Source organism: Oryx dammah, unplaced genomic scaffold, assembly GCF_014754425.2.
Source record: "Oryx dammah isolate SB20612 unplaced genomic scaffold, SCBI_Odam_1.1 HiC_scaffold_5, whole genome shotgun sequence".
NCBI classification, from domain to species: domain Eukaryota; kingdom Metazoa; phylum Chordata; class Mammalia; order Artiodactyla; family Bovidae; genus Oryx; species Oryx dammah.
This window is the reverse complement of record NW_024070189.1, coordinates 101,079,500-101,103,895: the sequence shown is the minus strand read 5'-3', so window position 1 is coordinate 101,103,895 and position 24,396 is coordinate 101,079,500. Positions and strand designations below refer to the sequence as shown.

The window sequence follows — 24,396 nt, the reverse complement described above, 5'->3', positions numbered from 1 at the left end:
CCGTTGCGGCTTTGGGCTGCTCTATCCCAACCGGTCCTTGAGCATCAGCAGTAGGGGCCAGCACCACGCTCCTCCGTCCTGCAGATCCCTAGAGACAGGTGCCCGAGGAGGTTCCCATTACTGCGACCCCCAAACTGGCCAGAGGACGCATGCCACGTAGCTTCCCTTCTCTGGGCTTCGGTCCATCAGTCGGTGAAATGAAGACAGTAATACCGCACAGCGCATTCCCAGAACGTGCTCCAGGGCGCTCTGGGCTGGCCCCTCTGTTGGAGTGCGGCCACGGGAATTCGCTCCCGGTTTGCAGAATGAATTTAGCCCATGGAGAGGTTTTCACCATTCGGTTTCTCTTTTACCTTTGTCTTCCGACCATCAGGAATCTGGCTGGAGGGCGCCAATACAGCCCGGATATCGAGGTTTGACCCGCGCACTCGATCACCCGCTCACAGACACCGACATAGCGGCGACCTACCGCTCCCTCGCGGCCCTCCTGCCTGTGCTCCAGGACCCAGGTAGGCTCCCTCAAGCAAGCCCACTACTCTCAGAACCCTTCTGGGCTCCCGGTCCCCTTTCCTTCCGCTTCCGGGACAGACCCCGCCCTCCAGGAAGCCCATCGATAGGAGGGCGGGGCCTACGTTCGCTACGTGGTGGCGGGCGCGTCGGCCGGCGCGTGGCGGTGACGGAAGCGCCGGTGGCTAATAGGCAGCCGCGTTGGCTGGCGCTCCCGCCCCCGTCCTGCCCCGCCCCCGTCCGGCGTCGGGCCGTCGGGCAGGCGGGAAGGGGCGGCCGCTCGGGAAGGATGGCGGCGACGGCGGCGGTGGGAGTGGGCGCGGGCGCCGGGGGTTCGGGAGCCGCCGGAGGCGGCGGCGGGGGGGCGCGCGAGGGCGCGCGGGTGGCAGCGCTGTGCCTGCTGTGGTACGCGCTGAGCGCGGGCGGCAATGTGGTCAACAAGGTGATCCTGAGCGCCTTCCCATTCCCCGTGACCGTGTCGCTGTGCCACATCCTGGCGCTGTGCGCGGGGCTCCCGCCTCTGCTCCGCGCCTGGCGCGTGCCCCCGGCGCCGCCTGTCTCGGGCCCTGGGCCGGGTCCGCACCAGTCGTCCGGCCCGCTGCTACCGCCGCGCTTCTACCCGCGCTACGTGTTGCCGCTCGCCTTCGGCAAGTACTTCGCATCAGTGTCCGCGCACGTCAGCATATGGAAGGTGCCCGTGTCCTACGCGCACACCGGTGGGTGCCGAGGCTGGCCTAGGGGGCGGCGGCTGGCGCACGCCACCTGGGGCTTTGACGCTTGGGTCGGAGCGCGCCGGCTGGGGTTGCCCTCGACGGCCTGGAATGTCGGGCTGAGAAGTCCGTTTCAGTCCAGAAGGCGCTGGAGGCCGCCAAAGCTTTTAGCAAGAGAGGGACACGCTCAGGGGTCTCCGGGAAGGAAGGGACTGAAAAGAAAGCTGGGCAGTGAGCAGGGCGGATCAGAACTTTTGGGTTCGGGGAAGGCCCACAGATAGAGAAGAACTGAAGTGGCTTGAAGGGCAGCCAAGCCTTCCTACCCCTCCCCCACAGTGGGGTTGGGACGGACTAGCGGCAGCTCCCTGAATGCCCCTACCCTCTCTTTGCAGTCAAGGCCACCATGCCCATCTGGGTGGTCCTCCTGTCCCGGATCATCATGAAGGAGAAACAGAGCACCAAGGTAACCTAGGAGGGCTCTGGGCCGGTGGGGCCCCCAAAGGCTTCCCAGCTGTTGCTGAGCTGGTGACGTGGTCCAGGTTCCTGGTCTGCAGGCTGCCTGGCTTCCTGTCAAATAAGGAAGTCATCTTCTAGACCTCTGGTGGCTCTTCTGCTGCTAACGTTCTGGAATCACCCCTGGGGCAGTAGCGAGTGGGGTGTGTGTTCCTGAGTTGTTTCTGATGTGTGGCCTCAGGATGCTGCTGCCCATCTCAGATCCAGCCGTCCTCCCTGTTTGGATTCCCATCCTGGGGTTGCTGGTAGGCAACTTGGATAACTTGTCCCATCTTGAGCAGAATACCCCCCTCCAGTGGAATGAGGGTTGGAACATCTGACTCCTTGCTGGAACGGAACTCTGACAGTTTTACATCTTTGCAAGAGATAGTGGTCAGGCTCAGGATTTCTGGGGTCAGAAGTGAGAAGCTAGTCAGAGGAATCTGATTTTGGCAAAGCCCAGCAAAGTCTTCGAAATAAAAACAGCCAGGAATTGTGAATATCTGGAAATGGAAGTGAAAGCAGCCCACAGAGCCCAGGGCTGCATGGGGAAGATGCTCTGGGCACAATCCAGGGTCTGTTCGAGATGCCAAGCCAGGGTATTTCCTGGCTTGGAGTGAGAGAAGCTGTGGCTTCAGCCAGAGACAGCCTTGCCCTGTGTCCTTAAGTGGAAGTGGGATTCCTGTTGTCCCAGCTGGAATCCATTTCATGCTGGACAGAGCGCCTCTTTTCTATGTGGTTGGTTTCTGGCATCCTGTATTTTATGTAACTTAGAACGGCAGTGCCCTGGATCAGCTTATAGAAATGGGGCCGCCCCTGGCTGGTGTTTTGGTCAGTCTTGTCCCCTGCCAGATCCAGTGTGCCCTGCACCCCACCCCCAAGGTGCTGTCAGACGTGCCTGGTCTGTCCAGGTCAGAGCTGGCCAACAGGTGTGTCTCGCCTCTCTCAGTATCACACTGTGTTTATCAGGTTTCCTGTAGTAAGGGTCATTGTACCTGGCTTGGGCAGGGAGCCCGAACCTTTCACAGGGAGGAGACAGGGGAATGGCTTAGGCAGGAGGCTAATGATGATGATGATAGATTAAGTTGTGGCCCCACCCTTTCCAGATAAGGTCGGTGATCATTTCATCTCCGGGAAAGCAATGAGCCTTCAAAAGGAAGAAGCTGAGGACCAGCCAGTAGTGAGGTGCAGGGATTCTGGACTTCAGAGCTCTCACTCTTACCCTGTGTATGTGGGGATGGGGTGGAGAGCTGCACCAGCCCCTCCCAAAATCTCTGGAGTGTTTTTTTGTTTGTTTGTTTTTAATCTATTTATTTGTTTTGGCTGTTCTGTGCCGAATGTGGGATCTTTGTTCCCTGAAGAGAGATCAAATCTCAGCCCCCTGCATTGGGAGCAGAGTCTCAACCAGGGAAGTCCCTAAAGTGCTTTATGAGTATCCTCTGTAGGGGAAGGATGAGCCAGGAGTAAGGAAAGCCACATGTTGGGAATGGACCCCATTTCTCTCGAAGTTGGGAGCCTATTTAGCCGTGAGAGTTCCGGGGACTTTCCAGGCCCGGAGATGCTTGAGCCTTCTGGAAGACCCCGGTCACAGCACTCGCTACTCGCTCTTGTGGCCAGCAGTTGTTGGGTGCCTGCTGAGTGCCGGCACCAGCTTAGAGCAGTGAGCAAAGAGCTGCCCTAAAGCAGTGCGGGGACGCAGACGAGGAAAAGGGTGCTTCTAGTGGGTGGGGAGCGCTGTGCCCAAAACACAGCTGGGCAGCCTGACCGTGTCTAGGGGGCACCGGGTCAGGGAAGGTTCTTGGCCTTTGTGAACTGTGACCCCTGAAGGGAAAGGTCTCCAGCTGAAGAAGGTGTAGGGGGAGTGTCCTCACCAGGGATAACTGCATGTCAGAAGAGTGCAAAATAAAAGGGACCCAGGAAGCCCATTGGAGGCTTAAAGTTTCAGATCCTGGTGTGTCGGTGGCGGCAGCTGCGTAGATCCTGTTAGGACCAGCCCTGGTTTGTGGCTCTTAATGGGAGTGTTGGCATGGCCGGGGCGGTACTCTGAGAACCATCTGCCTCTCCCCACTCCCCAGAGTGTTACTGTCCCAGCTAACGCCGGCATCCAGAGTGGCAGGTGGTGTCCGTTTGGGGTGGGAGAGAGCAGCCAGCCCTGCCCTGGCCTGGCGGCCACTCCTGCCATATCCTCTCACAGGTGTACCTGTCCCTCATCCCCATCATCAGCGGCGTCCTGCTGGCCACCGTCACCGAGCTGTCCTTCGACATGTGGGGGCTTGTCAGCGCCCTTGCAGCCACACTGTGCTTCTCGCTTCAGAATATTTTTTCCAAAAAGGTACTGGGGTGCCGTCCAGGCTGCTCCTGGGGAGTGCGGGTGGCGTCTGAAAGGGCAGCCAGGCAAAGACTTCTTCAGTGTTGGAACAAAAAACATCCTGTCACCCTTCTGCTGCTTTTCTATTGTTTTGTTTTTTAAATAGCTTTATTATTATTAGGAAGCTGACTTACATTCAGTGTGAAAAAATAGAGAAAAGCGCAGTGAAAAGAAATCCAAAAATTTATTGAGCACCTACTGTGCGACAGGCGCCATAGTAGGTGCTGGGGACCAAGACTCAACAGAGACCTGCCGCCTGGCTCAGGGTTTTTTCCTCTTTCCTGAGGAAAGTCACAGTCCTGTTCCCTACTGTTAATGCTAGGGGTTTTTTTCCGCATGGTTTTTAGAGTTGCAATATTATACATACTTTTTAAGTTTTGCTTTGTTCATTTATTCTTTTAACATTGCATTTTCACATATCATTAAAAGTTCCTACTCATAACTCCCAATAATCGCATTCTTTTCGGGGACCGTAATTAACACCGTTGGCTTCCCTACTGCACATGCAGATTATTCCCAACTCTTCCCTACAAATAATACAGTTTAGGAACATTTTTGTGCAAAACATTTTTCTATCTCTCGGGTTATTTCCTTTTGATGAGTTTATCATTCTTGGGTCAGAGGGTATGAGATATTTACAGCTCTTGATATACTTGGAACTATATACCAATTTAGACATGAACCAGCACCATTTCAGAGTGCCTGTTTCACTGTAGCTTTGCCAGCAGTTGCGTGTTGCTGCGTTTTCCTGGTTTGTTTTTCTTTTTTCGGTCCTTTGCATGTGAAACACGGTGCTTGTTTCAGTCGTAGGCAGTGGGTCTCGTCCCAGGCGCACTCGCAGGTTTGGCAGTCAGGGTCAGACACCAGGGGTGATGTGCAGTCACCATGTTTGGGGCCTGGGAAAGCGGAGCCCCTCTTGCCACTTACGGTTACAACCAGTCTTTAAAGAGGTTTTCTCTTTTCAGGTATTAAGAGATTCAAGGATCCACCATCTCCGGCTGCTGAACATCTTGGGCTGCCATGCCGTCTTTTTTATGATCCCCACGTGGGTCCTGGTAGATCTCTCGGCTTTCCTGGTCAGCAACGACCTGGTGAGTTGGCCTGTGCCAAGAACATGCCCTTTTCTCAGCTTGTTCCGAAGTAGGTGCTTTGTCAGGGAATTACGCCTCTGTGTTGACCGGGGCATTGGGCCTGGGACCACCAGCCCTTTTAGCTCTCAGCGCTTTGATGATTCAACATTGCGTGCCGTCAGGGAAGTTGGCTTCTTTTGCATTATCTTCTCAGTCGTGCTAGATCCCAGCTGCTGATAACTGCTGCATTGGTGGCAGTGCATTCAAGGAAGAAAAAATGCCAGCACAGGCAGCTTTCCCACCCTGACAGTCTGGTTCAGGTCTCATTTGGCCTTTCTGAAACTCTGCTTGCACTGCTCGAGTCCTTTCTTGGTGTCGTCTCTGTCTGTACTGCCATTGACTCCAGATGTACCCACAGCTCTCTGAGCTGAGCCCAGGAAAGAGCATCTTCCCACCCACCACCTCTAGGACTAGCCTCCAGAGAATGTACTGGAAACGAATGCAAGCAACAGTGGTAAGGAGGTGGGCATGGTTCTTCCAGGTCTGAGTTGGATGGAGTCAATGTAGGGCTTAATGAGGTCTGACTGGATTCTTTTTTTAAAGATCAGTGTATCAATTTTTATTTTTAATTTTTAAAATTTATTTTATTTTTTGCTTCACTGGGTCTTCATTGCTGCTTGGGCTCTCTAGTTGGAACAAACAGGGACTGCTCTTGATTGCAGTGCCCAGACTTCTTGTTGCAGTGGCTTCTCTTGCTGCAGAGCACAAGTTCTAGGTGCGTGGGCTCAGTAGTTGCCACTCACGGGCTTAGCTGCTCCACAGCATATGGAATTTTCCTGGACCAGGGATCAAACCTGTGTTCCCTGCATTGGCAGGCAGATTCTTAACCACTGGACCACCAGGAAAATCCCTGACTGGATTCTTGACATCGGTCTTTAATCTTTACCACCATCTGTGGATGCAGTGGAGGTTATCTCTGGTTTCAGGGTGAGGAAACTGTGGCTCCATGTTCTAACTTCCCTTCCATGTTGATTAGCTATAATGTTTCTGTGACGAACTTGCTATCATCAACCAGAACTAGTTCATTGCCTGGAAGTACAGTGCACAAAAAGCAATTTATTGCCTCTCTTGCCTTTTCAACTATGAGTTTTCAGAGTAAAGAATTAGAGCTTACTTCAGTGTTAACTAATGAGTTAAGGTTTTGCTTTTTTCAGGTGAAGGAGGGTTCTTTTAGTTTTTTGTATCACTGTGAACTTGTGCTTGTCAGGTGTACACATGATTTTTTTAATATTCAGATTATCTTTGCCTGGGCTGATAAGAGTCCTTCCTGTTGGCTCCCTGCCCTTCTGACAGCACATACAGCCTTTGGAAGCTTCTGTTCCAACGGGCTGTCTTCCCTCATCTTGTGCGCCTCCCATCCCAGAGCTGCTTCAGGAGCCCAAGGTGCTATCCGTTCAGAGCCCTTCTGAGTGCCATGTCCTCCCTGCTGTTGGGCTGTGGTTTTAAAGCCTTTCTAGTGGAAAACTAAGACGCATGTGGTGGCACAGGGAAGTTTATCCCGATTCATTCTCATTCCAGTGTAACACTGCAGGATTTATTATTGCTTTAACTTTTTATTTGCATCCTTTTCTGGTACGATTGGTTTCTCGCAACATTTCTTATTCACATACACCAAAGCTATCGATACATGATTGAACTGCACACACGAACAGTTGCTTCAGCTGAGTCCCTGTGAGACAGCTGCAGGTAGACCGTTTACGTTTCTTTGCAGTTCTCTTTGTCCTTAGAGCAGACTTTGTTACAGACGGACAACTGGAATATTGTGTTCCAAGGGTACTTGAAATAGTTGTTTTCACAATGTGCCTCTGTCCCCAGCTTCATGTGTATTTGGGTCCCTTTACTTCCGTTTCATGGGGTCACAAAGAGTCGGACACGACTGAGCAACTGAACTGAACTGAACTTCCGTTTCAGTTTCTAGGCAATCCCACCCCTACCCCACTTAGAGCATGGCAGACCTCTGTGTTTCCAAATGACATGGCAGGGTTTATTCAAAGAAGTCTGGCTTCACTTTCTGTTGCCTCCTCCCCCCACCTGTAAGTAGCCATTTTTATCATCTTGGTTTACCCTCTCAGTGTTGTTTTTTTTTTTTTTCATAAACATAAGCAAATTTCTATATATAGTCAGCCCTCAATATCCACAGATTTTTAACCAAGGATCAAAATTTCAATCCACAGTTGGTTAAATCTGCAAATGTGAAAGCTGTAGATATAGAAGGCTGAGTATAAATTGTACTACACCATTTTAACTAAAATTTTAAATTAACTAATTTATTTGGCTGCACCAGGTCTTAGCAGCACTTGGGATTTTTTTATGATTAGCTGTGGTACACGGGATCTAGTTCCCTAACCAGGGATCAAACCTGGACCCCCTGCATTGGGAGCACAGTCTCAGCCACTGGACCACCAGGGAAGTCCCTGCAGAACGCCATCTGATTATATGAGAGACTTGCGCATCCTCAGATCTGGGGACTTCTGAAACCAATTCCCCACAGGTACTGAGGGCCAAGTGTGTTCATTCCTCCACCCTCCTCATACAAATAGTGACTTTTTAGATATTTAGAAAAGGTTTTCACTCAGTAACACGTCCTGGGGATCGTTCCATACTGGCCTGTTAGGTCCTTCTTCTTCCTTTTGTTGCTGCTTTGCACTGTCTGTCGGTTTAGCGTCGGTGCTGTTACACTGTTCTAACCCGTTGGTGTCTCTGTGTGTACACACTCACAAACAGGCATATGTAGATTGTGTCCTGCTTGTCTCGTGGCTCTCTTTGCTTTGCTTTCTCTTGCATTTAGGACATTTTTTGGTTTTCTTTTAGTAATAAACTCACTTGCATTGCCAATGGTAACCTCTTTTTCTCGTTGAGGTCATTTTTTTGTGTGTTTTTTTTAAATTTTTGATTGGGCTGGGTCTTCGTCGCTAGATGCAGGCCTTCTCTGGTTGCAGTGACCAGGGACTTCTCTCTACTTGTGCTGTGCAGCCTTCTCATTGCAGTGGCTTCTCTTGCTGCAGAGCATGGCTCTAGGATATGCAGGCTTTAGTAGTTGCTAACTCACAGGCCCTGGCATGCATACTCCATAGTTATGGCATATGGACTTGGCTGCCCCACAGCACGTGGACTCTTCCGGAACCAGGGACTGAACCTGTGTCCCTTGCATTGGCAAGTGGATTCTTAATCACTGGACCATCAGGGAAGCCCTGAAGCCATATATTGTTTGCCTTGATGGGACCCTTGTACGTTTTAACAGCAGCCCCAGCAGCACACAGTCTTCTGCTCTGCTGCCCCCTGAAAGCGGGGCTCCTGGCAGGGCTCCCCGCCCTCCCCTGTGTCTTCCCACGGCAGCCGAGTGAGTTAGGTTTATCCTGGTGCTGTGCTCCACAGTGGGAGGGAGAAAGCTCAGGCTGGAGGCTCATCATCTGGGGCCTGCTACTCACCATGTTTCCAAGAATCAAAGGCGACAGTGGCAGTTCCCAGACACATCCAGACCTGCTGCCAGCAGCTCAGCTGTAGCCAGGTATGGATTTCCAGACTCTGAAGCAGGTGGCCCAGTTTTAAAGCTTGGACAGGATGGGTGAAGCCAGTACTTGAGAAATGAAAAGTAAATGGGAACAGGCAGGCTAATGGAGAAAACCAGATTACAAAGTACCACCGAGCCAGCTGTGGGTTTGCTTTCTTTTGCCTCCTGTGTCTTCAGCCTGGATTTAAAGCATCTGGAAACACAGAAGTGGGCACTGGGGGAGGAAGAGGGTGAAAAGCCCTCTTTACTGGCTTGCTGAGGGGAAAGGAGATTCGCGATGCTCTGAGAGCATGGGGGAGTCCTCTGTTTTTTGTTTCCTTTGCCCTCTCACGTCCCAGGCCCCCAGCAGTCCCATTTGGTGGTGGCAGCAAGGTCCCATAAGGCACCTAAGATGCTGAGGTGGGCAACCTCCCTCTGCAGTTGCAGGATAGGATTAGCCCCTGTTGCATTTTTTTTTCTTTTCTTCATCCTCCCACTGCTTGGCCCCGAATGGAGGTACAGTTGTAGGAAGGAATCAGAATGGGGTTATTAAGTCCAGCTTTCTGACTGGATGATTGAAAGGAGGAGACCTCAGAAACCAGAAAATACCAAGGAGACATGGAAAGAAGGAACCTGGGGGAAATGATCTCATAAAACACCATAACAGAGACTCCCCTGGCGGCCCAGTGGTTAAGACTCTGCACTCCCACTGCAGGGAACATGGTTGTGGAACTAAATCCTGCAAGCCGTGCAGTGTAACCAAAAAAAAGGCAGAGCCCAAAGGGAAAAGCAAGCAGAAATCTGAAATTCAGTTCAAGTTGGAAAGACAAAATTACCGTTTTAAAAATAAAACAACAAAATCCTGAGCTGCACATGTGAGGATCTGATCCTAACAGCACACAGAGACAGAGCAGTCTGCTCCCCAGGACCAGGACCTCACTGGGCGGAGCACACGTGGGACAGGGCTGTGCACCACTGAAAGCCTTCAAAACAGAGCTGGTGTTGGAGCCACAGCCCACTGGTCAAGCTTGTAGCCTGAACCCAGCTGAGTCTGCTAAAACCAAACATTAACATTATCCATGGGACCTACAGTCTTATAATATTCTAAATGTCCAGGATATAATCCAGAATTACTGGGAATACAAAGAAACAGAAAAATTTCAAGTCTTATGAGAAAAGACAATCAACAGATGCCAGTACTGGGATGACCCAGATGTTGAAATTATTGGACAAAGCCTGTAAAGCAATTATTTATAATCATGCTCCAAGAATGTTCTTAACACAAATGGGAAGAATAGAAGACAGAACTAAGGGGAAATTTCAGGATGGAAGAAACAACTTAAACTCACTGGATGGTATTGGATGAACTCAGTAGCAGAATAGAGATGATAGAGGGAAGTCTGTAACTTGAAGATAAAGTCAGCAGAAGGCATCTAGTTTGAGCCACAGAAAGAAAAAGATTCAAAGACAAAAAAAGCTTGAAAACAGAAAAGGGATGCATTATTTATAGGAGAACAGCAATTTGGACAACTGTGGGTTTCTCATCACAAACCATGAAGTAGAATGACATTCGTAAAGGACTAAAACTAAAGAACTGTTAACACGTAATTCTATATCCAGCAAATACAGAATTTCCAAAATCACTGGATCTATAGAAGATCAGGAATGAAGAACTGAACACCACTATCAACCAACTGGAAATCTCATTGACATTTATAGAATATGTTACCCAGCAGCAGCAGAATAGACATCTTTTCAAGTGTACATGTGGAAATTCACCAAAATAGATCATATTGTATGTCATAAAAAAACCTTAAGAAAAGGATTGGAAATATACAACGTACATGCTCTGATCATAATAAAAGTAAATAACAAAGAGGTAACAAGAAAATCTCCAAACACTTGGAAACTAAACAGCACATTTCTAAATAATCCATGGACCGAAGAGGAAGTCTCAAGGGAAAAGAAAAAAAATTTTAACTGAAGTAAAACTGACTCTTCCAAAAAAGAGAGAGGGATAAGACAGTCCAAATAATCAGGAATGAAAAAGAGAACAGTACTGCAGAACTCACAGAACTTAAAACCATAAAGACACTACTGACAACTCCACACAGAAAACCAATGACAGCTGCAATAGGCCAGTTCCTCATAAAGCACACAGGATCAAAAGGTGCCCACTCCAGATGAAGAAGACAGCCTGGGTCTTATAACTATTAAAGAGATGGAATTCATAGTTTAAAGCCTTCTAAAAAGGAGTCATCAGGCCCAGGTGGTTTTATGGGTAATTTCTACCAAACATTTAAGGAAAAATAAACACCAGTTTTGCACAATCTCCTCTGGAAAACAGAAGAGGAAAAGAACACTTTTGGTTCATATTAACAAACCACAGAAAGGACAGATACCCCTTGTGAGCATAGAGGCAAAAGTCCTTAATAAAATATTAGACTAAATCAAATGCAGGGATATGTTAAGAAACATACTACAGTATGAAAAGGTGAGATTTAAATCAAGAATGCAAGGCTAATTCAATACTTTGAAATCAATCAGTGTAATCTACTGTAATAGCCTAATAAAAACACATAGTCATACCAACTCATGCAGAAAAGGCATTTGCCAAAATCCAACACTCAGTCATGAGTTTTAAAAAGTCAGCACACTAGAAATAGAAGGAAACTACCTCAACTTGATCAAAGGCATATATAGCTAACATAATGATGAGAAGTTGAAAGTTTTTTTCCCCTAAATTCAGGAATAAGGTAAAGATGTTCACTCTCAACAGGCCCATTCCCCATGATACTTAACATCGTAGCCAGAGCAATAAAACAAGGTAAAGAAATAGATTTGAAAGGATAAAATAAAATTCTTTCTACTCAACAAAATCTTATAGTTCTTACATTCAACTATAAATCATTACTTAAATTTTAACTTTAACTTTTCTGCTGGGCAAAGGCATTAATGAAAAAAAAGTTGAGAAACTATCTCCCTGTGTATATATATTTGGAGATAGACAGATACTTACAGATATTAAATTTTTTTTAATATAGAAAAGCTGATTGGAAATTTTACATTAACTGGCAAGAAAACGGAAATAGCTAAGTAAGTTTAAGAAAGAACAGAGTTGGAGGAATCACATTACATAATTTTAAGACTTAGTATAAAGGTATGGATGTTGGTGGAAAAAGACGTCCATCAGTGAGCAGATAGACAGCTTGAAAGTATACTCACAGATACAGGTGACTGATTTTTTGCAAAGGTTCAAAGGCAACTCCATGGAGAAAGGATAGTTTCTTTAACAAATGGTGTTGGAGCGAATGAACATCCACATGCAAGATCTGAGCCTTGGCTTCAGCCTCACACATTATACAAAATATAAATCGTAAGGTATTCTAGACCTAAATATAAGAGCAAAAATGGTAACCTTTAGAAGAAAACATAGAGGAAACATCTTCATGACTTGGAAATAGTTTGTAGACATTACACCAAAAGCACAGTCCATTAAAAAAAAAAAATTGCTAAATGGGGGCTTCATCAAAGTTAAAGGCTTTTGCTTTCCAAAACACTACTAAAGAAAGACAGGCTATAGACTGGGGGAAAAAAAAAAAAAAACAACTTGCCAGTGAGATACTGACAGAGGACTTGTGTTCAGGATATATAAAGAACTCTCAAAACTCAATAGTAGTTTAAAAATAGGCCAAAGACTTGAATTTCACCATTGAGATTGTACAGATGTGAAATATGTTCAACATCATTAGTCATTAGGGAAAAGCAAATTAAAACCATGAGGAGATTCGCTTTGTATCTAATAGATTAGCCCCAGTGAAAAGTACTGACAGTACCATGTTTGTCAAGGATGGGACACAACTGGAATTTCCCTGTTGGAGCAACGGCAAAATGGCGCAGCCACTCTGGAAAACATTTGGGAGTTTCTTCTGAAGTTAAACATACACTGACCACATGTCCCAGCAGTCTCACTGCTGGGTGTCTAGAGAAATGCAACTCAGGTTCACACAGAAGCCTGTACACAGATGTTTAGCAACTCTGTTTATGATCACAGAGTATTGGAAACAACCCAGATGTCCTTCAACAGGTGACTGGAGAAAGAAACTTCGATGTGTTTGTACAGCAGAACATTTCTCAGCAATAACAAGGGTACCAACTGTCATCCCTTACAACAACTTGGGTGGATGTCACAGGCATTATGCTGAATCAAAGAGACCTGTCTGAGAAGGTTCCATGCTGCATCTTTCCAGATAGAGGACAGTCTCCAAAAGACAAACCTATCATGGAGAACACCTCAGTGGTTGCCTAGGTTGGGGGAGGGAGGGTGCACAGAGAAGCCCTGGAGAGTGTCATGGGGTGATGGAGCTGTTCTGAACTCTGCTTGTGGTGTTGGCTACACAAATCAATATATGTATGTTAAAACACATGGAACTATCCACCAGCAGGAAGAAACACTCAACTTTTTTGTATGTCAGTTCTTTTAAAAAGCTGGATTGGCTGGGTTGCTTTTCTGGAAGATATCTTTGCAAGCAGGCTGCCTTGTAAAAATAGCTTGTAAGTCCCTGTGGGTCACCTCAGGGAAGAATTCCTGGGAGAACAGGCCAGCTAGCCCTGAAGGCAATTCTGAGCAGGTCCCTACTTGGATCTTCCTCACTTTTAAGAGGACTACGTGATCCTTCCGTCAGAAGGTGCTGGAGATAGAATCAGGCCACTGCCCGAGGATTGCTGCAGCTCTCTCCCTGGCAAGGCCACTAGACACCACTGTCCTGAGAGATCCAGCTGTGCCCTCCAGTGTGAGAGCCCAGAGCAGGCTGGGAATTGGCCTGAGATCAGCCCAGGCTCTTTGAGGAGTTTGTGGTCCTAATGTTGGCTAATCGGTGTTTCTTCTGTTGTTCAGCTGGTCAGTTTGTCCAGTTCTTTGTGACCCTATGGACTGCAGCACACCAGGCTTCCCTGTCCTTCCCTGTCTCCTGGAGTTTGCTCTATCCATTCAGTTGGTGATGCCATCCAGCCATCTCATCCTCTGTTGCCTGTTCTCCTTCTGCCTTCTGTCTTGCCCAGCATCAGTGTTTTCTGATGGATTGAGTCTTCACATCAGGTGGCCAAAGTATTGGAGCTTCAGCTTCAACATCAGTCCTTCCAGTGCATATTCAGGATTGATTTCCTTTAGGATGGACTGGTTTGATCTCTTTGCTGTCCATGGGACTCTCAAGAGTCTTCTCCAGCACCATAGTTTGAAAGCATCAGTTCTTCAGTGCTCAGCTTGCTTTGTGGTCCAATTCTTACATCCATACATGACTACTGGAAAAAATATAGCTTTGACTATATGGACCTTTGTTGGCAAAGTGATGTCTCTGCTTTTTACTGTGCTGGGTAGGTTTGTCATAGCTTTTCTTCCAAGGAGCAGATGTCTGACTTCATGGTTCTGGTCACCATCTGCAGTGATTTTGGAGCCCCAAGAAAATAAAGTCTGGTACTGTTTCCATTTTTTCCCCATCTATTTGCCATGAAGTGATGGGACTGGGTGCTTTGATCTTAGTTTTTACTTCTCGGCCCCCTTTATTATGGTGGCTTCATTCTGGCGAGGGTCGGATGGTAAAATTTTGTTTTAAATTTTCACTTCCTTTTTTAAAAATTGTATTTGACTGTGCTGAGTCTTTGTTGCTGCGTGCAGACTTCCTCTAGTTGTGGCATGCCGAGCTTCTCGCCATGATGGGTGCTCTTGGTGCAGAGCACTGGCTCCAGAGCATGCAGGCTTCAGTTGCTCTGCAGCATGTGGAATCTTCCTGGACCAGAGATTGAACTCGTGTCCTCTGCACTTGCATTCTTAACCACTGGACAAGCAGGGAAGTCGGCAAGTAAAGTTTTGATGATAGCATCATTTTCTGTTCGTTTGGCTTGGGATTGTTTTAAAGCACTTTCAAAACCATGATTGCATTTGGTCCTCACAGCAGCAGTGTTGTACAGACTCATCAGGATCAATCTTCCCCATGGCAGAGATGAAGCCAGAGAGGTTGGGCAGCTCGCCTGAGGGCTCCCATTGATGGGGCAGACCAGAGCCTTGGGCTCCCAGCCTTGGAGGGGGGGGTCTTCACACACCCAGAGGCTGCCACCCCAGGACCTCCCCATTTGATACAATGCAAAATGTCTGCTATGGTTTGAATGTCTGTGTCCCCCTTAAATTCATATGTTGAAACCTAAACTTTACAACATGATGGTGTTTGTAGATGGGGCTTTTTGGAGGTGATTAGGACATGAGGGTGGGGCCCATCATGAATAGGATTCGTGCCGTTCTAAGAGACCCCAGAGTTTCCCTGGTGGCTCAGCATCAAGAATCTACTCACCAGTGAAGGAGACGGGAGTCTGACCCCTGATCTAGGAAGATCATATGCCATGGAGCAACTAAGACCGTGCACCACAGCTATTGAGCCTGTACTCTAGTGCTCACAAGCCCTAGAGCCTGCACGCCACAACGAGAGAAGCCCCCACAATGAGAAACCCACGAACTGGAGCTAGAAAGTAGCCCTTTCTCCCTGCAAATAGAGGAAAGCCCATGCAGCAATGCAGACCTAGCACAGCCAATACATATATAGATAAAATTATTTTTAAAAAGAGAGAAAACCCAGAGAGTTCCCTTGCCAATTCTGTCCTGTGAGGACCCAGTAAGACCCACTGAACCAGGAGGGTGCCCACCAGATGTGGAATCTGCCAGCACCTTTATCTTGGACTTCAGCTCACAGAACTGTGAGAAATCAACATGTTTTTTGTAACCCTCTAGCCTGTGGTACTTTGTCATAGCAGCTCAGACAGGTGATGTCCAGTATGTAGACCCTGCTCTGCTAACCGTGAGCCCCAAACCTCCCTGCCCAGGGATAGGGGAAAGCTCTGGTTCATGTCCTCTGCACCCCTTAAGTACCTGATGTCCCCCCCGAACCTCCACTTCCTTGGCAGGAGTGGGTGGTGATTTACTCTTGTGCCATGCAGAGTCGTGAAGGACAGAGGTTGTGCGTATAAAGTGCCTGGTATCACACCATGACCTGCCTGAGTCAGAAACCACTGTATGTCACCACCCTCCCCAGGGCAGGCGTGCTGTCCTGAGTACAGTGCTGTTCTCGTTCCCCCGTCTCTGCAGACCTATGTGTCCCAGTGGCCTTGGACACTTCTGCTCCTGGCTGTCAGCGGCTTCTGTAACTTTGCCCAGAACGTCATTGCCTTCAGCATCCTCAACCTCATCAGCCCTCTGAGCTACTCGGTCGCCAATGCCACCAAGAGAATCATGGTCATCACAGTGTCCCTGATCATGCTGCGGAACCCCGTCACCAGCACCAATGTCCTGGGCATGATGACGGCCATCCTCGGAGTCTTTCTGTACAACAAGGTGAGTCTGGGCTGGGGGAGGCTGTCCCTTTGACACCCAAGGAGGCACCAAGCGTTGGTGGAGAGGATGGAGCCTCACCAGGAGCCAAGAGGCAGGGGTTCCAGCTCCCAGCTTTGCCACTGCCTGGCTTATGGACTGGCTCCACTCCCTCCACCCTGGGCTTCCGTTTTCCCTCATAGACGCCCCAGGCTCACGCCTCACTCTATTTTGGCTCTCAGTTCTACCCCGGCTCTGTTGGGAATTTCACGCCTTCCTTGCGAAGGCTCTGGGTATTCCCCTGTGAAGCTGTGGGATGGCTGACAGAGAGGGCTGCTCCATTAACCGTTCACTGAGCGTACCCCAGCTCCACTCGGGGTGACACTTATATCACCTTGAAGGCCTCTTGGCCATGAATCTCAAGCCCCTGCTGTGTCCTCTGAGTACGTCCCAGGCACGAAACTGATGGCGTCACTGCTCTCTTGACCTTGCAGACCAAGTATGACGCGAACCAGCAAGCCCGAAAGCACCTCCTCCCCATCACGACAGGGGACCTGAGCGGTAAGGAGCATCACCGGAGCCCCCTGGAGAAGCCCCACAACGGCACGCTCTTCCCCCCGCACAGTGACTACCAGTACGGCCGCAGCAACATCTTGACAGATCACTTCCAGTACGGCCGGCCGAGCTACCCAAACTCTTATACTTTGAACCGATACGACGTGTAGAGCCTAGCGAGCTGGGCAGGACGTTCTGCTGGTCCTCCCCTCCATCCCTGCCCCCAGCAGCATCAGAAACTCCTGACAACCAGTGAATGTACAACCCAGCCAAGGGGGGATGGTGCGGAACCAGCAGAAGACCCTGGGGTCCCTGGCCCCTACCCACGCCCAGGGGCAGCAGGAAGCAAACCCTGCCGTGGGGACCACCCCTGAGCTCCGGTGTTTCACACCTTGTCTTCTGAGGGCAGCATCACTCTGGAAACATTGGCTAGGTTTTTACCTTTCCGCGTAGACTTATTTCCCCAAGTCTGTTCTTCAGAGTTCTTTTTCTGCTTTCCAGCCAGGACCCTCTCTGGAAAGGACACAGACCTCAGAGCAGGCAAAATGTGCTTTGCAGGGAGGGTGGCAAGGAAAGGACCCTAGGGTGGTGCTTTGTGACTGGCCAGTTTCTCAGGCAGGTGCAAGATTGAAGCAGGTGTGGAGCAGAGGAGTGCAAGGGTTACGAAAACCTCTCCAGCCACAAAGGTGGACTCAGCTTTGGGTCAGCCCCATGACGGTTTGCAATTCTGGCCAACATCCCTCAGTGCAGAGCAGTTGCAATTAGCATTGAATTCTTACAGCCTAATTCTCTGACCTGCAAGTCAGAGTTGGTATGCCGACCAGAGGGAAGGGCGGCTGCTGACTCCCTACTCTCTCTTCCTTTGCTGGAGTGGAACGACTCTCCTTTCGGAGCAGCGAGAAGGATCATTCAAAATCATGTTCAGCGTTTCAAGCTCAACTACAATACTCATTTTGTTTTCTCACGAGCCTTCAACACTCTGTGCTTTACAGGGTATCTGGTGAGATGTTGGTTTTATGAGGATCTTGCATTTTCTAGGGCATATTTTGTAGTTGTCTGTTTATCACCTCGGTCCCCCACCCCTCACCCCCCTCTTAGGGGATGCAGGATGCATGCAGATTGGCTTATGGTTGGAAACCCCTTTCGTTTTTCAATGTTTAAAAACAAGAAAGGTTGCTGGCAGTGCCTGTCTCAGCACGCGTCTGCATTTAGTAGGAAGGAATGAAGTGTTCTGAAGCGCTTTTCTAGTGGCCACAACCTCTGAACGTGAGATGACTCGAGAATGTCATCTCCATACTTCTGTGTCACAGAGCTTGGCGCTCTGATTCCGTTGGCTGCTCTAGCAGTGTTTCCGTCAGGATCTGAATCATGTCCCAGGGAAGGGGCAAGCACCAGGCTAGGATTTAGTTTGCCAAATCAGTCTTTGGTCAGGAAGTTTGGGTTTTAGCAGAATCACATCACCAGGAAGATTATGTGAGCTCCGAGGGTAACCTGTGTGCTGAGGTCCAGGTTGGGACACTGGCATCACAAGAGATTGTGGCCTCAAAGGGGACCCTCCCTTGACTGCTGGCTGCCTTCTTCCTTCTGCCCTGCACCTAGCCTCTTCAACAGGCACTTGGCTTGATCAGCAGATGGGACCTCGGGTCACCTTTTATCTTCTGGCGTGTGTGAGATGGTTCTCTGCTCCGAGAGGAGGTGCCAACCGTAGCTTATGCTCGACTCCTGTTTGTTTTTGATAATTGGAACTTTGTACTTAGAGGTTAGATTTTGTCGCTCACGGATGGGCCGCTCCTGGAGAGGTCATGAGGTCGCCTTCTGGCTTGAGTTTAGTACCACTGGCCTCAGGAGAACCCATTTGGCATTGGCTTGCTTTTTCCTTACTTTGGCCTCACGTTCTGAGAGTACGTTGTGTGAAACAGGAAGGGGCCATCCTCAAGGATGTTTTTGTGAGCTTGCTGAGTGCCTTCATCAGAGGCAGGAGTTGGACCTGCAGCTGGTCCACAATAAATGGGGATAATTTTGCATGGCAAAGAGATTACAGTAATTGTCTTTATGATAGGAACTGATTCCTTGAACATAAAATTGAATTCCAAAATGAATTATGCTTCTCTGCAGGTTTAATGAAACTTCTGAGGTTGCTGAAATTTGTGTTATTTGTTCTTCCAAAGCAAGATCTGCTGGTGAGGGGAAATACCTGACTGGTTTCTTTACGGTTTATAAATGAATAAATGAATATTTAGTTCTGTACATAAATCTACAGTGAGTACATACACTGGAATGAGGCAATCATATTCGATCAGATCAGAAGAGAACGACATACTTTTGAGACTTGAAAGTTCGGAGCGGACGTTGACCTCCTGAAGGTTGGTTTTCCAGCCACTTGCTGCCCTGGCTCAGCCCCCACTCCTCCTCCTCTCCCATCCACATTTGCAGTTGGGTTGCTTCACCCTCCTCCCTGCTGGGGTTTGTAACAGCAAATTCAGTTCACCCATCTGTGGTGTGGTCTGCAAAACTAACTTGAACCCAACCCCTTTATTTTACCAAAGGGGAAACTGAGGCTCAGAGGGCATTTTTAAATAGTGTGTGTTCACTATCTTGAGACTCAGTGTGGAATTTTTAAGCACCTTATTTTAAGTCATTCATTATTTGGGAAAATCAAACCCCTGTTACAAAGGAGAGAAGTCAAACAGGTTCAAATGAAGAAGTACCTGGAGTTTCTGAACTCTGCTGTGTATTTAGCACACATCATACAGCAGGTCCTGTGTTATCGCTGGGACATAACCAGACCTGGATCCCTTAAGGTCTAACAGCCTTAAGGCAGAGAACATTAAATTATTGAAGAATCTGAAAATCGTGAACTCTTTATGTCACCATGTTTTCAGGACTTTTCATGCTATAGACTGTTCTGCGGGAATGATACTGTGTATATTCTTGGATGGCATTTACCAAAAATAAATGACGGTCTCCAGGGAATTAAGATTGGTCCCAGTTTGTGGGTGAAGGGCCCCTTCTGAGTCAGTCTGTCATCAGTGTGTCCAGCCACACACTGTAAGAGGCGGAAAGACCACGCCAGCTTGGTCCCCACATCCAGGCATATTGCAACCTTTTTATTTTTTCTGAGCCCAAATTTAGATGTGTGATTTACGGATTTGTGAGACAGTAGGATAAAACTAGAAATCACAGCATCACAGTTAATGATGTGCCTTTATTGAACAGAGTAACATGGAAAATCCAAGAAAGTTGCAACAGCTGTGGTTATGCAGCATCTGTGTGAAGGGATAATAGTGAGTACCTGATACATGAGGGCTTTTCATACACAGTCCACAAATGGTTACCTTTGCCTTGCTACAGATGAAAATGGGGCCCAGAGGGGTTAAGTAATTTGTCCAGGATCACACAGCTACTGCAGTCTGCCTCCAATCCCATTTCCCCCCATATCACTCAGAAACCACTGCCAACAGAGGATTTCCTTTCATCGCAATGGATAGGTAAGTGTCTTCTAAAACAATTGCCTACATCCTTCTGTTCAGTGATTTACTGAGTGCTTGCTGCTGCTACTGCTAAGTCCCTTCAGTCATGTCTGACTCTGTGCGACCCCAGAGACGGCAGCCCACCAGGCTCCCTCATCCCTGGGATTCTCCAGGCAAGAACACTGGAGTGGGTTGCCATTTCATTCTCCAATGCGTGAAAGTGAAGTTGCTCAGTCGTATCTGACCCTCAGCGACCCCATGGACTGCAGCCTTCCAGGCTCCTCTGTCCATGGGATTTTCCAGGCAAGAGTACTGGAGTGGGGTGCCATTGCCTTAGGTGGTGCCAAAAACAGGAAACAGATAAATAAGCCTCCTGCCCTCTGAGCACTCAGCTCAATTTCTAGATGTGTGACTAAGGAGCACTCAAGTGCTGTGTTAGAGGTAGGGGAGAAAATGCTATGGTGCAGGGTTATTTGAGGGGCACATGGGAATGTGCTGACATGCATTTTCAATTCATAGAATATTTTATCCACACATTTGTTAATACATATGTCTCAGTTAACTATCAGAACCCAAAAGGCATATATTAGCCCCATTCTACAGAGGGAAACGGCAACAGAGAAAGGCTTGGCCCACTGAATAGGGCTGGAACCCGAGTGTCAGACTCCAGGCCCAGGGCCCTTTGCCCTGCAGAACAGCATCAGTGAGTGAACAGTTTTGTTTTTTGTCTCCTTTGCCTCACACAGTCAGGCCCCCCTGTGACAGGAAGACCCTGGAGGAGCCCCGATGGCCAGGTGACCCAGGCAGCTCTGCAGCTGTCTGCTGCAGTCCTACACAGGGTGCCGCTGTCTGGTGAGTCGGGCAGACAGCCGAGTTCAGGGATGGCCTCCTTGCTCGGACACCAGAGCTGGAAAAACTCTTCAGAGATGTCCTCTCCCAGACACTGGAATCTTCCTTTGTCACCCCAGGGCAGGGCACTCCCTTGTGACCAGAGGCTGGTTTGGTGACAGGCAATCAGGCCCAAGGAATGCTCATTGTCTAGGACATGAAAGGATCTTCTCAGTTCACACAAGACATTCTTCCTGCCGTGGCTTCAGCTTGTTGACCACACAGTGTTCAGTTATTGCAGAAGATGAGGCTATAGCCACACGAAGCTTTGGCTTTATTGAAACCATGAATCTCGATGAGCCTAGGCTTCCTCAGTCAGCCACTACTTTTTAAAATAACTTTTATAATCAATATATAATTTTTTAAGTTTGGAAAAAAATATTAAGGCCAAAAGATTACCTATACTATACAGAGGTCAAAAAAAAGGAGACAGAGAAAACAACTTGTTTTATATAGACAAAGGTGCTGTGAACAGTTTATCTCTGAAAAGGTACACAAGAAGCTGGACACAGCCGTTGCCTCTAAGGATATATGTACTTTCTTCAAAAGTGGCATATCGCCCATAATATTTTGTAAGCTGCGTTTTAGTAACACTTCCCCGTGTTACTCTTCTTCCTTGATTCTGTGTCTGCTGTATATGGTATTAGAGGATGTGCTACAATTAACCAACCCCTATTGCTGCATCTTAAGTACTATTTTGATGGGATAAGTTTGCAGTGCACAATGCTGCACACGCTTCTGATCTAGGATAAATTCCTCCCAGCACATTTGCAGGACCAAAATGGGCATGCATATGGGTCCTAAATTCTTGCCTTTTTGTTACATGGGTCCCCTCAGCAAGTTCATCTCACCGAGAAGTGTGCGCTGCACCTGTTTTCTTAAAGAGTTCTGTTTCTAGGTCCTTGAAGATCATCTCTGTCTGCAGCAGCCTCGACTTCTAGAGACAGTCTCTCTCCTGCTTTCTCCTGACAAGTGGATTCTGATTTGGCTCACTGAAATAAGCCTGGGGAGGCTTTGTGATGCTTAAATTTTCAGTCTCAAACAGCATTTTAAACACTATGAGATGAATGTATGATACAGTAGTCAAGGGTATACAACCTTTTTGGTGGTAGCTGAGCAACATCAGCATTGAAAGTGCAAACCCTCTCACCTCAACACCTGTGTACAAGCTAAAACTTTTAACAGTGGTTTAAAAGCACAACCAACCCAAGAGACTCCAGAGACTGGCTTCACTAAGGTATGGTAAATCCACACCACATTGTCCTGTGTAGTCATTAAAGATGGGAACTTCCCTGGTGGTCCTGTGGTTAAGACTCTACTTCCACTGCAGGGGCACAGGTTCAGCCCCTGGTAGGGGAACTAAGATCCCACATGCCATGGTGCAGCGAACAAAAGAAAAAAGGATACAATTTGTTTGGTTCAGAGACCCTGTTAAGACTGTTAAGTGCCGAGAATTTTCATCTCATGAAAATACACGTGTACAACAGGGCTATCTCTGTGGTCCAATCGTGGTGGATCACAGGTTAAATTTCTTCTTGGCTGCACTGGGTCTTCATTGCTGCGCACAGGCTTTCTCTAATAGCAGTGCACAGGCTTCTCACTGTGGTGGCTTCCTTTGTGGAGCAAGGCCCCAGTGCTCATGACTCAGTGGTTGTGACACAGGGATGTAGCTGCCCTATGGCACGTAGGATCTTCCCAGATCAGGGATTCAGCTGGTGTCCTCTGCACTGCAAGGTGGACTCTTAACCACTGGACCACTAGAGAAACCCCAGGTTAAAGCTACTTGATACAGATCTTGACTGATACAGAGCAATCACACTATCCAGATTTCTGAGCATTATATGAAACAGAACATCCCCTTGATAGTCCCTCTGCCTGGAGTGTTCACATAGCTGGTTTTGGAGTGGGGATCTCAATCAAACCTCACGTCCCAAGGGCCTTCTCAGATAACCTTATCACTGTAGACACTGCCCTTCTCCCTTATAGTCTTCACACCCTTTGGTTTTCCTCAGTAACACCTTTGAGGTGATACATTTGTTACTGATTTATAGGGTCTGCCTATCTTAGCAGTGGGCTCATGAGAGCAGAGATTAGGTTGGACTTGTTCACTGTTTCATCCCCAAGTTACATCCAACCTGCCTTTCTGTGAGCCAAGGATGGTCTTTACAGGTGAACATTTGCAATCAACTGAGGACAGCAAAGACTGACTTGGAATCTTCAAAAAGACACTGCATTCTTCTCATTAGACCTATATTTTAAAAAACTGTACTCAATTTTTATATTTTAAATTCCACCAACAAGTACTCTGAACGTTTTTATCTTTGGTTATATAAGGACCTACATTAAAAGCCTCGTTTTTGGCTCTTGGCCATTAGAGCCTATAAAATACTTGATATCTGGCCCTTTATAGAAAGCTTGCCGGCTTCTGGTCTAAGGCAGTATCTCGCGTACAGGAGACAAACCATAAGCGTCAGATGGGAGAAATTACGAAACAACAAAAAAGAAACGTATCTAAAACACACAGACATCCATTTCCACAAAATAAGATACCGTACAGCCAACCAAGTATTAGTGTGAACAAAGCTATCTCAAGAGCGTCAGATTACCGGGCAAGTCCACAGTTTACATGCCTCTAATGCATACTGCTGCTTGTTACCTTTCCCCACAAATGGCATACGTTAACATCATCGTTTTGGAAGCACTCTAAGTGCATCTTTCAGCATGGCGCCGTGGCCTCTGGACGCGCGGTGTAGAGGGCCCAGCACCCGCAGGTCCTGGGCCCTCACTCGATCACCGCTGCTTAAACGACTGCACAAAAGCCACGGGAGCCCCAAAGGGGCGCACTCGGAGGCTAGCGGAGGTGGGCGTTTCCCTCGCCTTAAAATCTTATCAAACCGCTGGATCGAGGAGAAGAAACCGAATTGAAGGATCTCTTGAACCTCAATAAGCCAGTTCCATTCCTGCGAAGCCCGGAGCTTCCCGGTTCGACTTCTACCTCCGGGCGGGCCCGAGGGGGATGTGACAGGCGCCGCGTCCAGGAGCCTCCCGGACGTACCTCACCTCGTATTTTCCTCACTGTGGCCCCGCGAGGAGAAAAGAGGCCCTGACATGGGCAGGGATTCCCCAGGTTCCCTATTCCCGCAGAGAACGCAGCCAGTCAAGCCCCAGGACTGTAACGCGGACAGCCCGCTCGCGGCTAACGATCGTCCGCGCCGTTCTAGCCGTTGCCCAGCCTCGCGCAACAGGGACCCACTCTGCACATGCGCGGAAAAGCCAACACACGTGCGAATCGCTAGCCCCTCCCGCGCGCTCAGCCACGCGCGGTTTCTTCCCGCCCACCCCGTGCCCTCACTTCCGGGGTTTCCTGGCGACGGCCGTAAGTGGCGGGCGGAAGCAGCGCGCGAGGCCAGTCGTAAAAGGCTCCCTCACGCC

The 24,396-nt window shown here is 48.4% G+C and overlaps 1 protein-coding gene and 1 long non-coding RNA gene across 2 annotated transcripts; one reads left to right on the top strand and one right to left on the bottom strand.

Moving 5' to 3' along the window:
- The first annotated feature begins 768 nt into the window (after positions 1-768).
- SLC35E1 (solute carrier family 35 member E1) lies at positions 769-19,583 on the top strand. Its single transcript, XM_040241070.1, has 6 exons — positions 769-1,223; positions 1,610-1,680; positions 3,904-4,041; positions 5,043-5,168; positions 15,830-16,075; positions 16,546-19,583. Exons 1-6 carry the CDS (start codon positions 797-799, stop codon positions 16,774-16,776), a joined length of 1,239 nt encoding a protein of 412 aa, XP_040097004.1. The 5' UTR covers positions 769-796; the 3' UTR covers positions 16,777-19,583.
- Positions 19,584-19,791: 208 nt separating this feature from the next.
- LOC120864200 lies at positions 19,792-24,262 on the bottom strand. The gene is made up of 2 exons (XR_005721142.1): positions 24,020-24,262; positions 19,792-21,114 (listed from the first exon to the last, which is right to left on the bottom strand). It is a non-coding gene; the product is annotated as an uncharacterized LOC120864200 (long non-coding RNA).
- Positions 24,263-24,396: the final 134 nt, after the last annotated feature.

Coding starts and splice junctions, on each gene's coding strand:
- SLC35E1 (XM_040241070.1), top strand. CDS start 797: ATGGCGGCGACGGCGGCGGTGGGAGTGGGCGCGGGCGCCGGGGGTTCG. Junction 4,042..5,042: donor AGAATATTTTTTCCAAAAAG/GTACTGGGGTGC, acceptor TTCTCTTTTCAG/GTATTAAGAGATTCAAGGAT. Junction 16,076..16,545: donor GAGTCTTTCTGTACAACAAG/GTGAGTCTGGGC, acceptor TTGACCTTGCAG/ACCAAGTATGACGCGAACCA.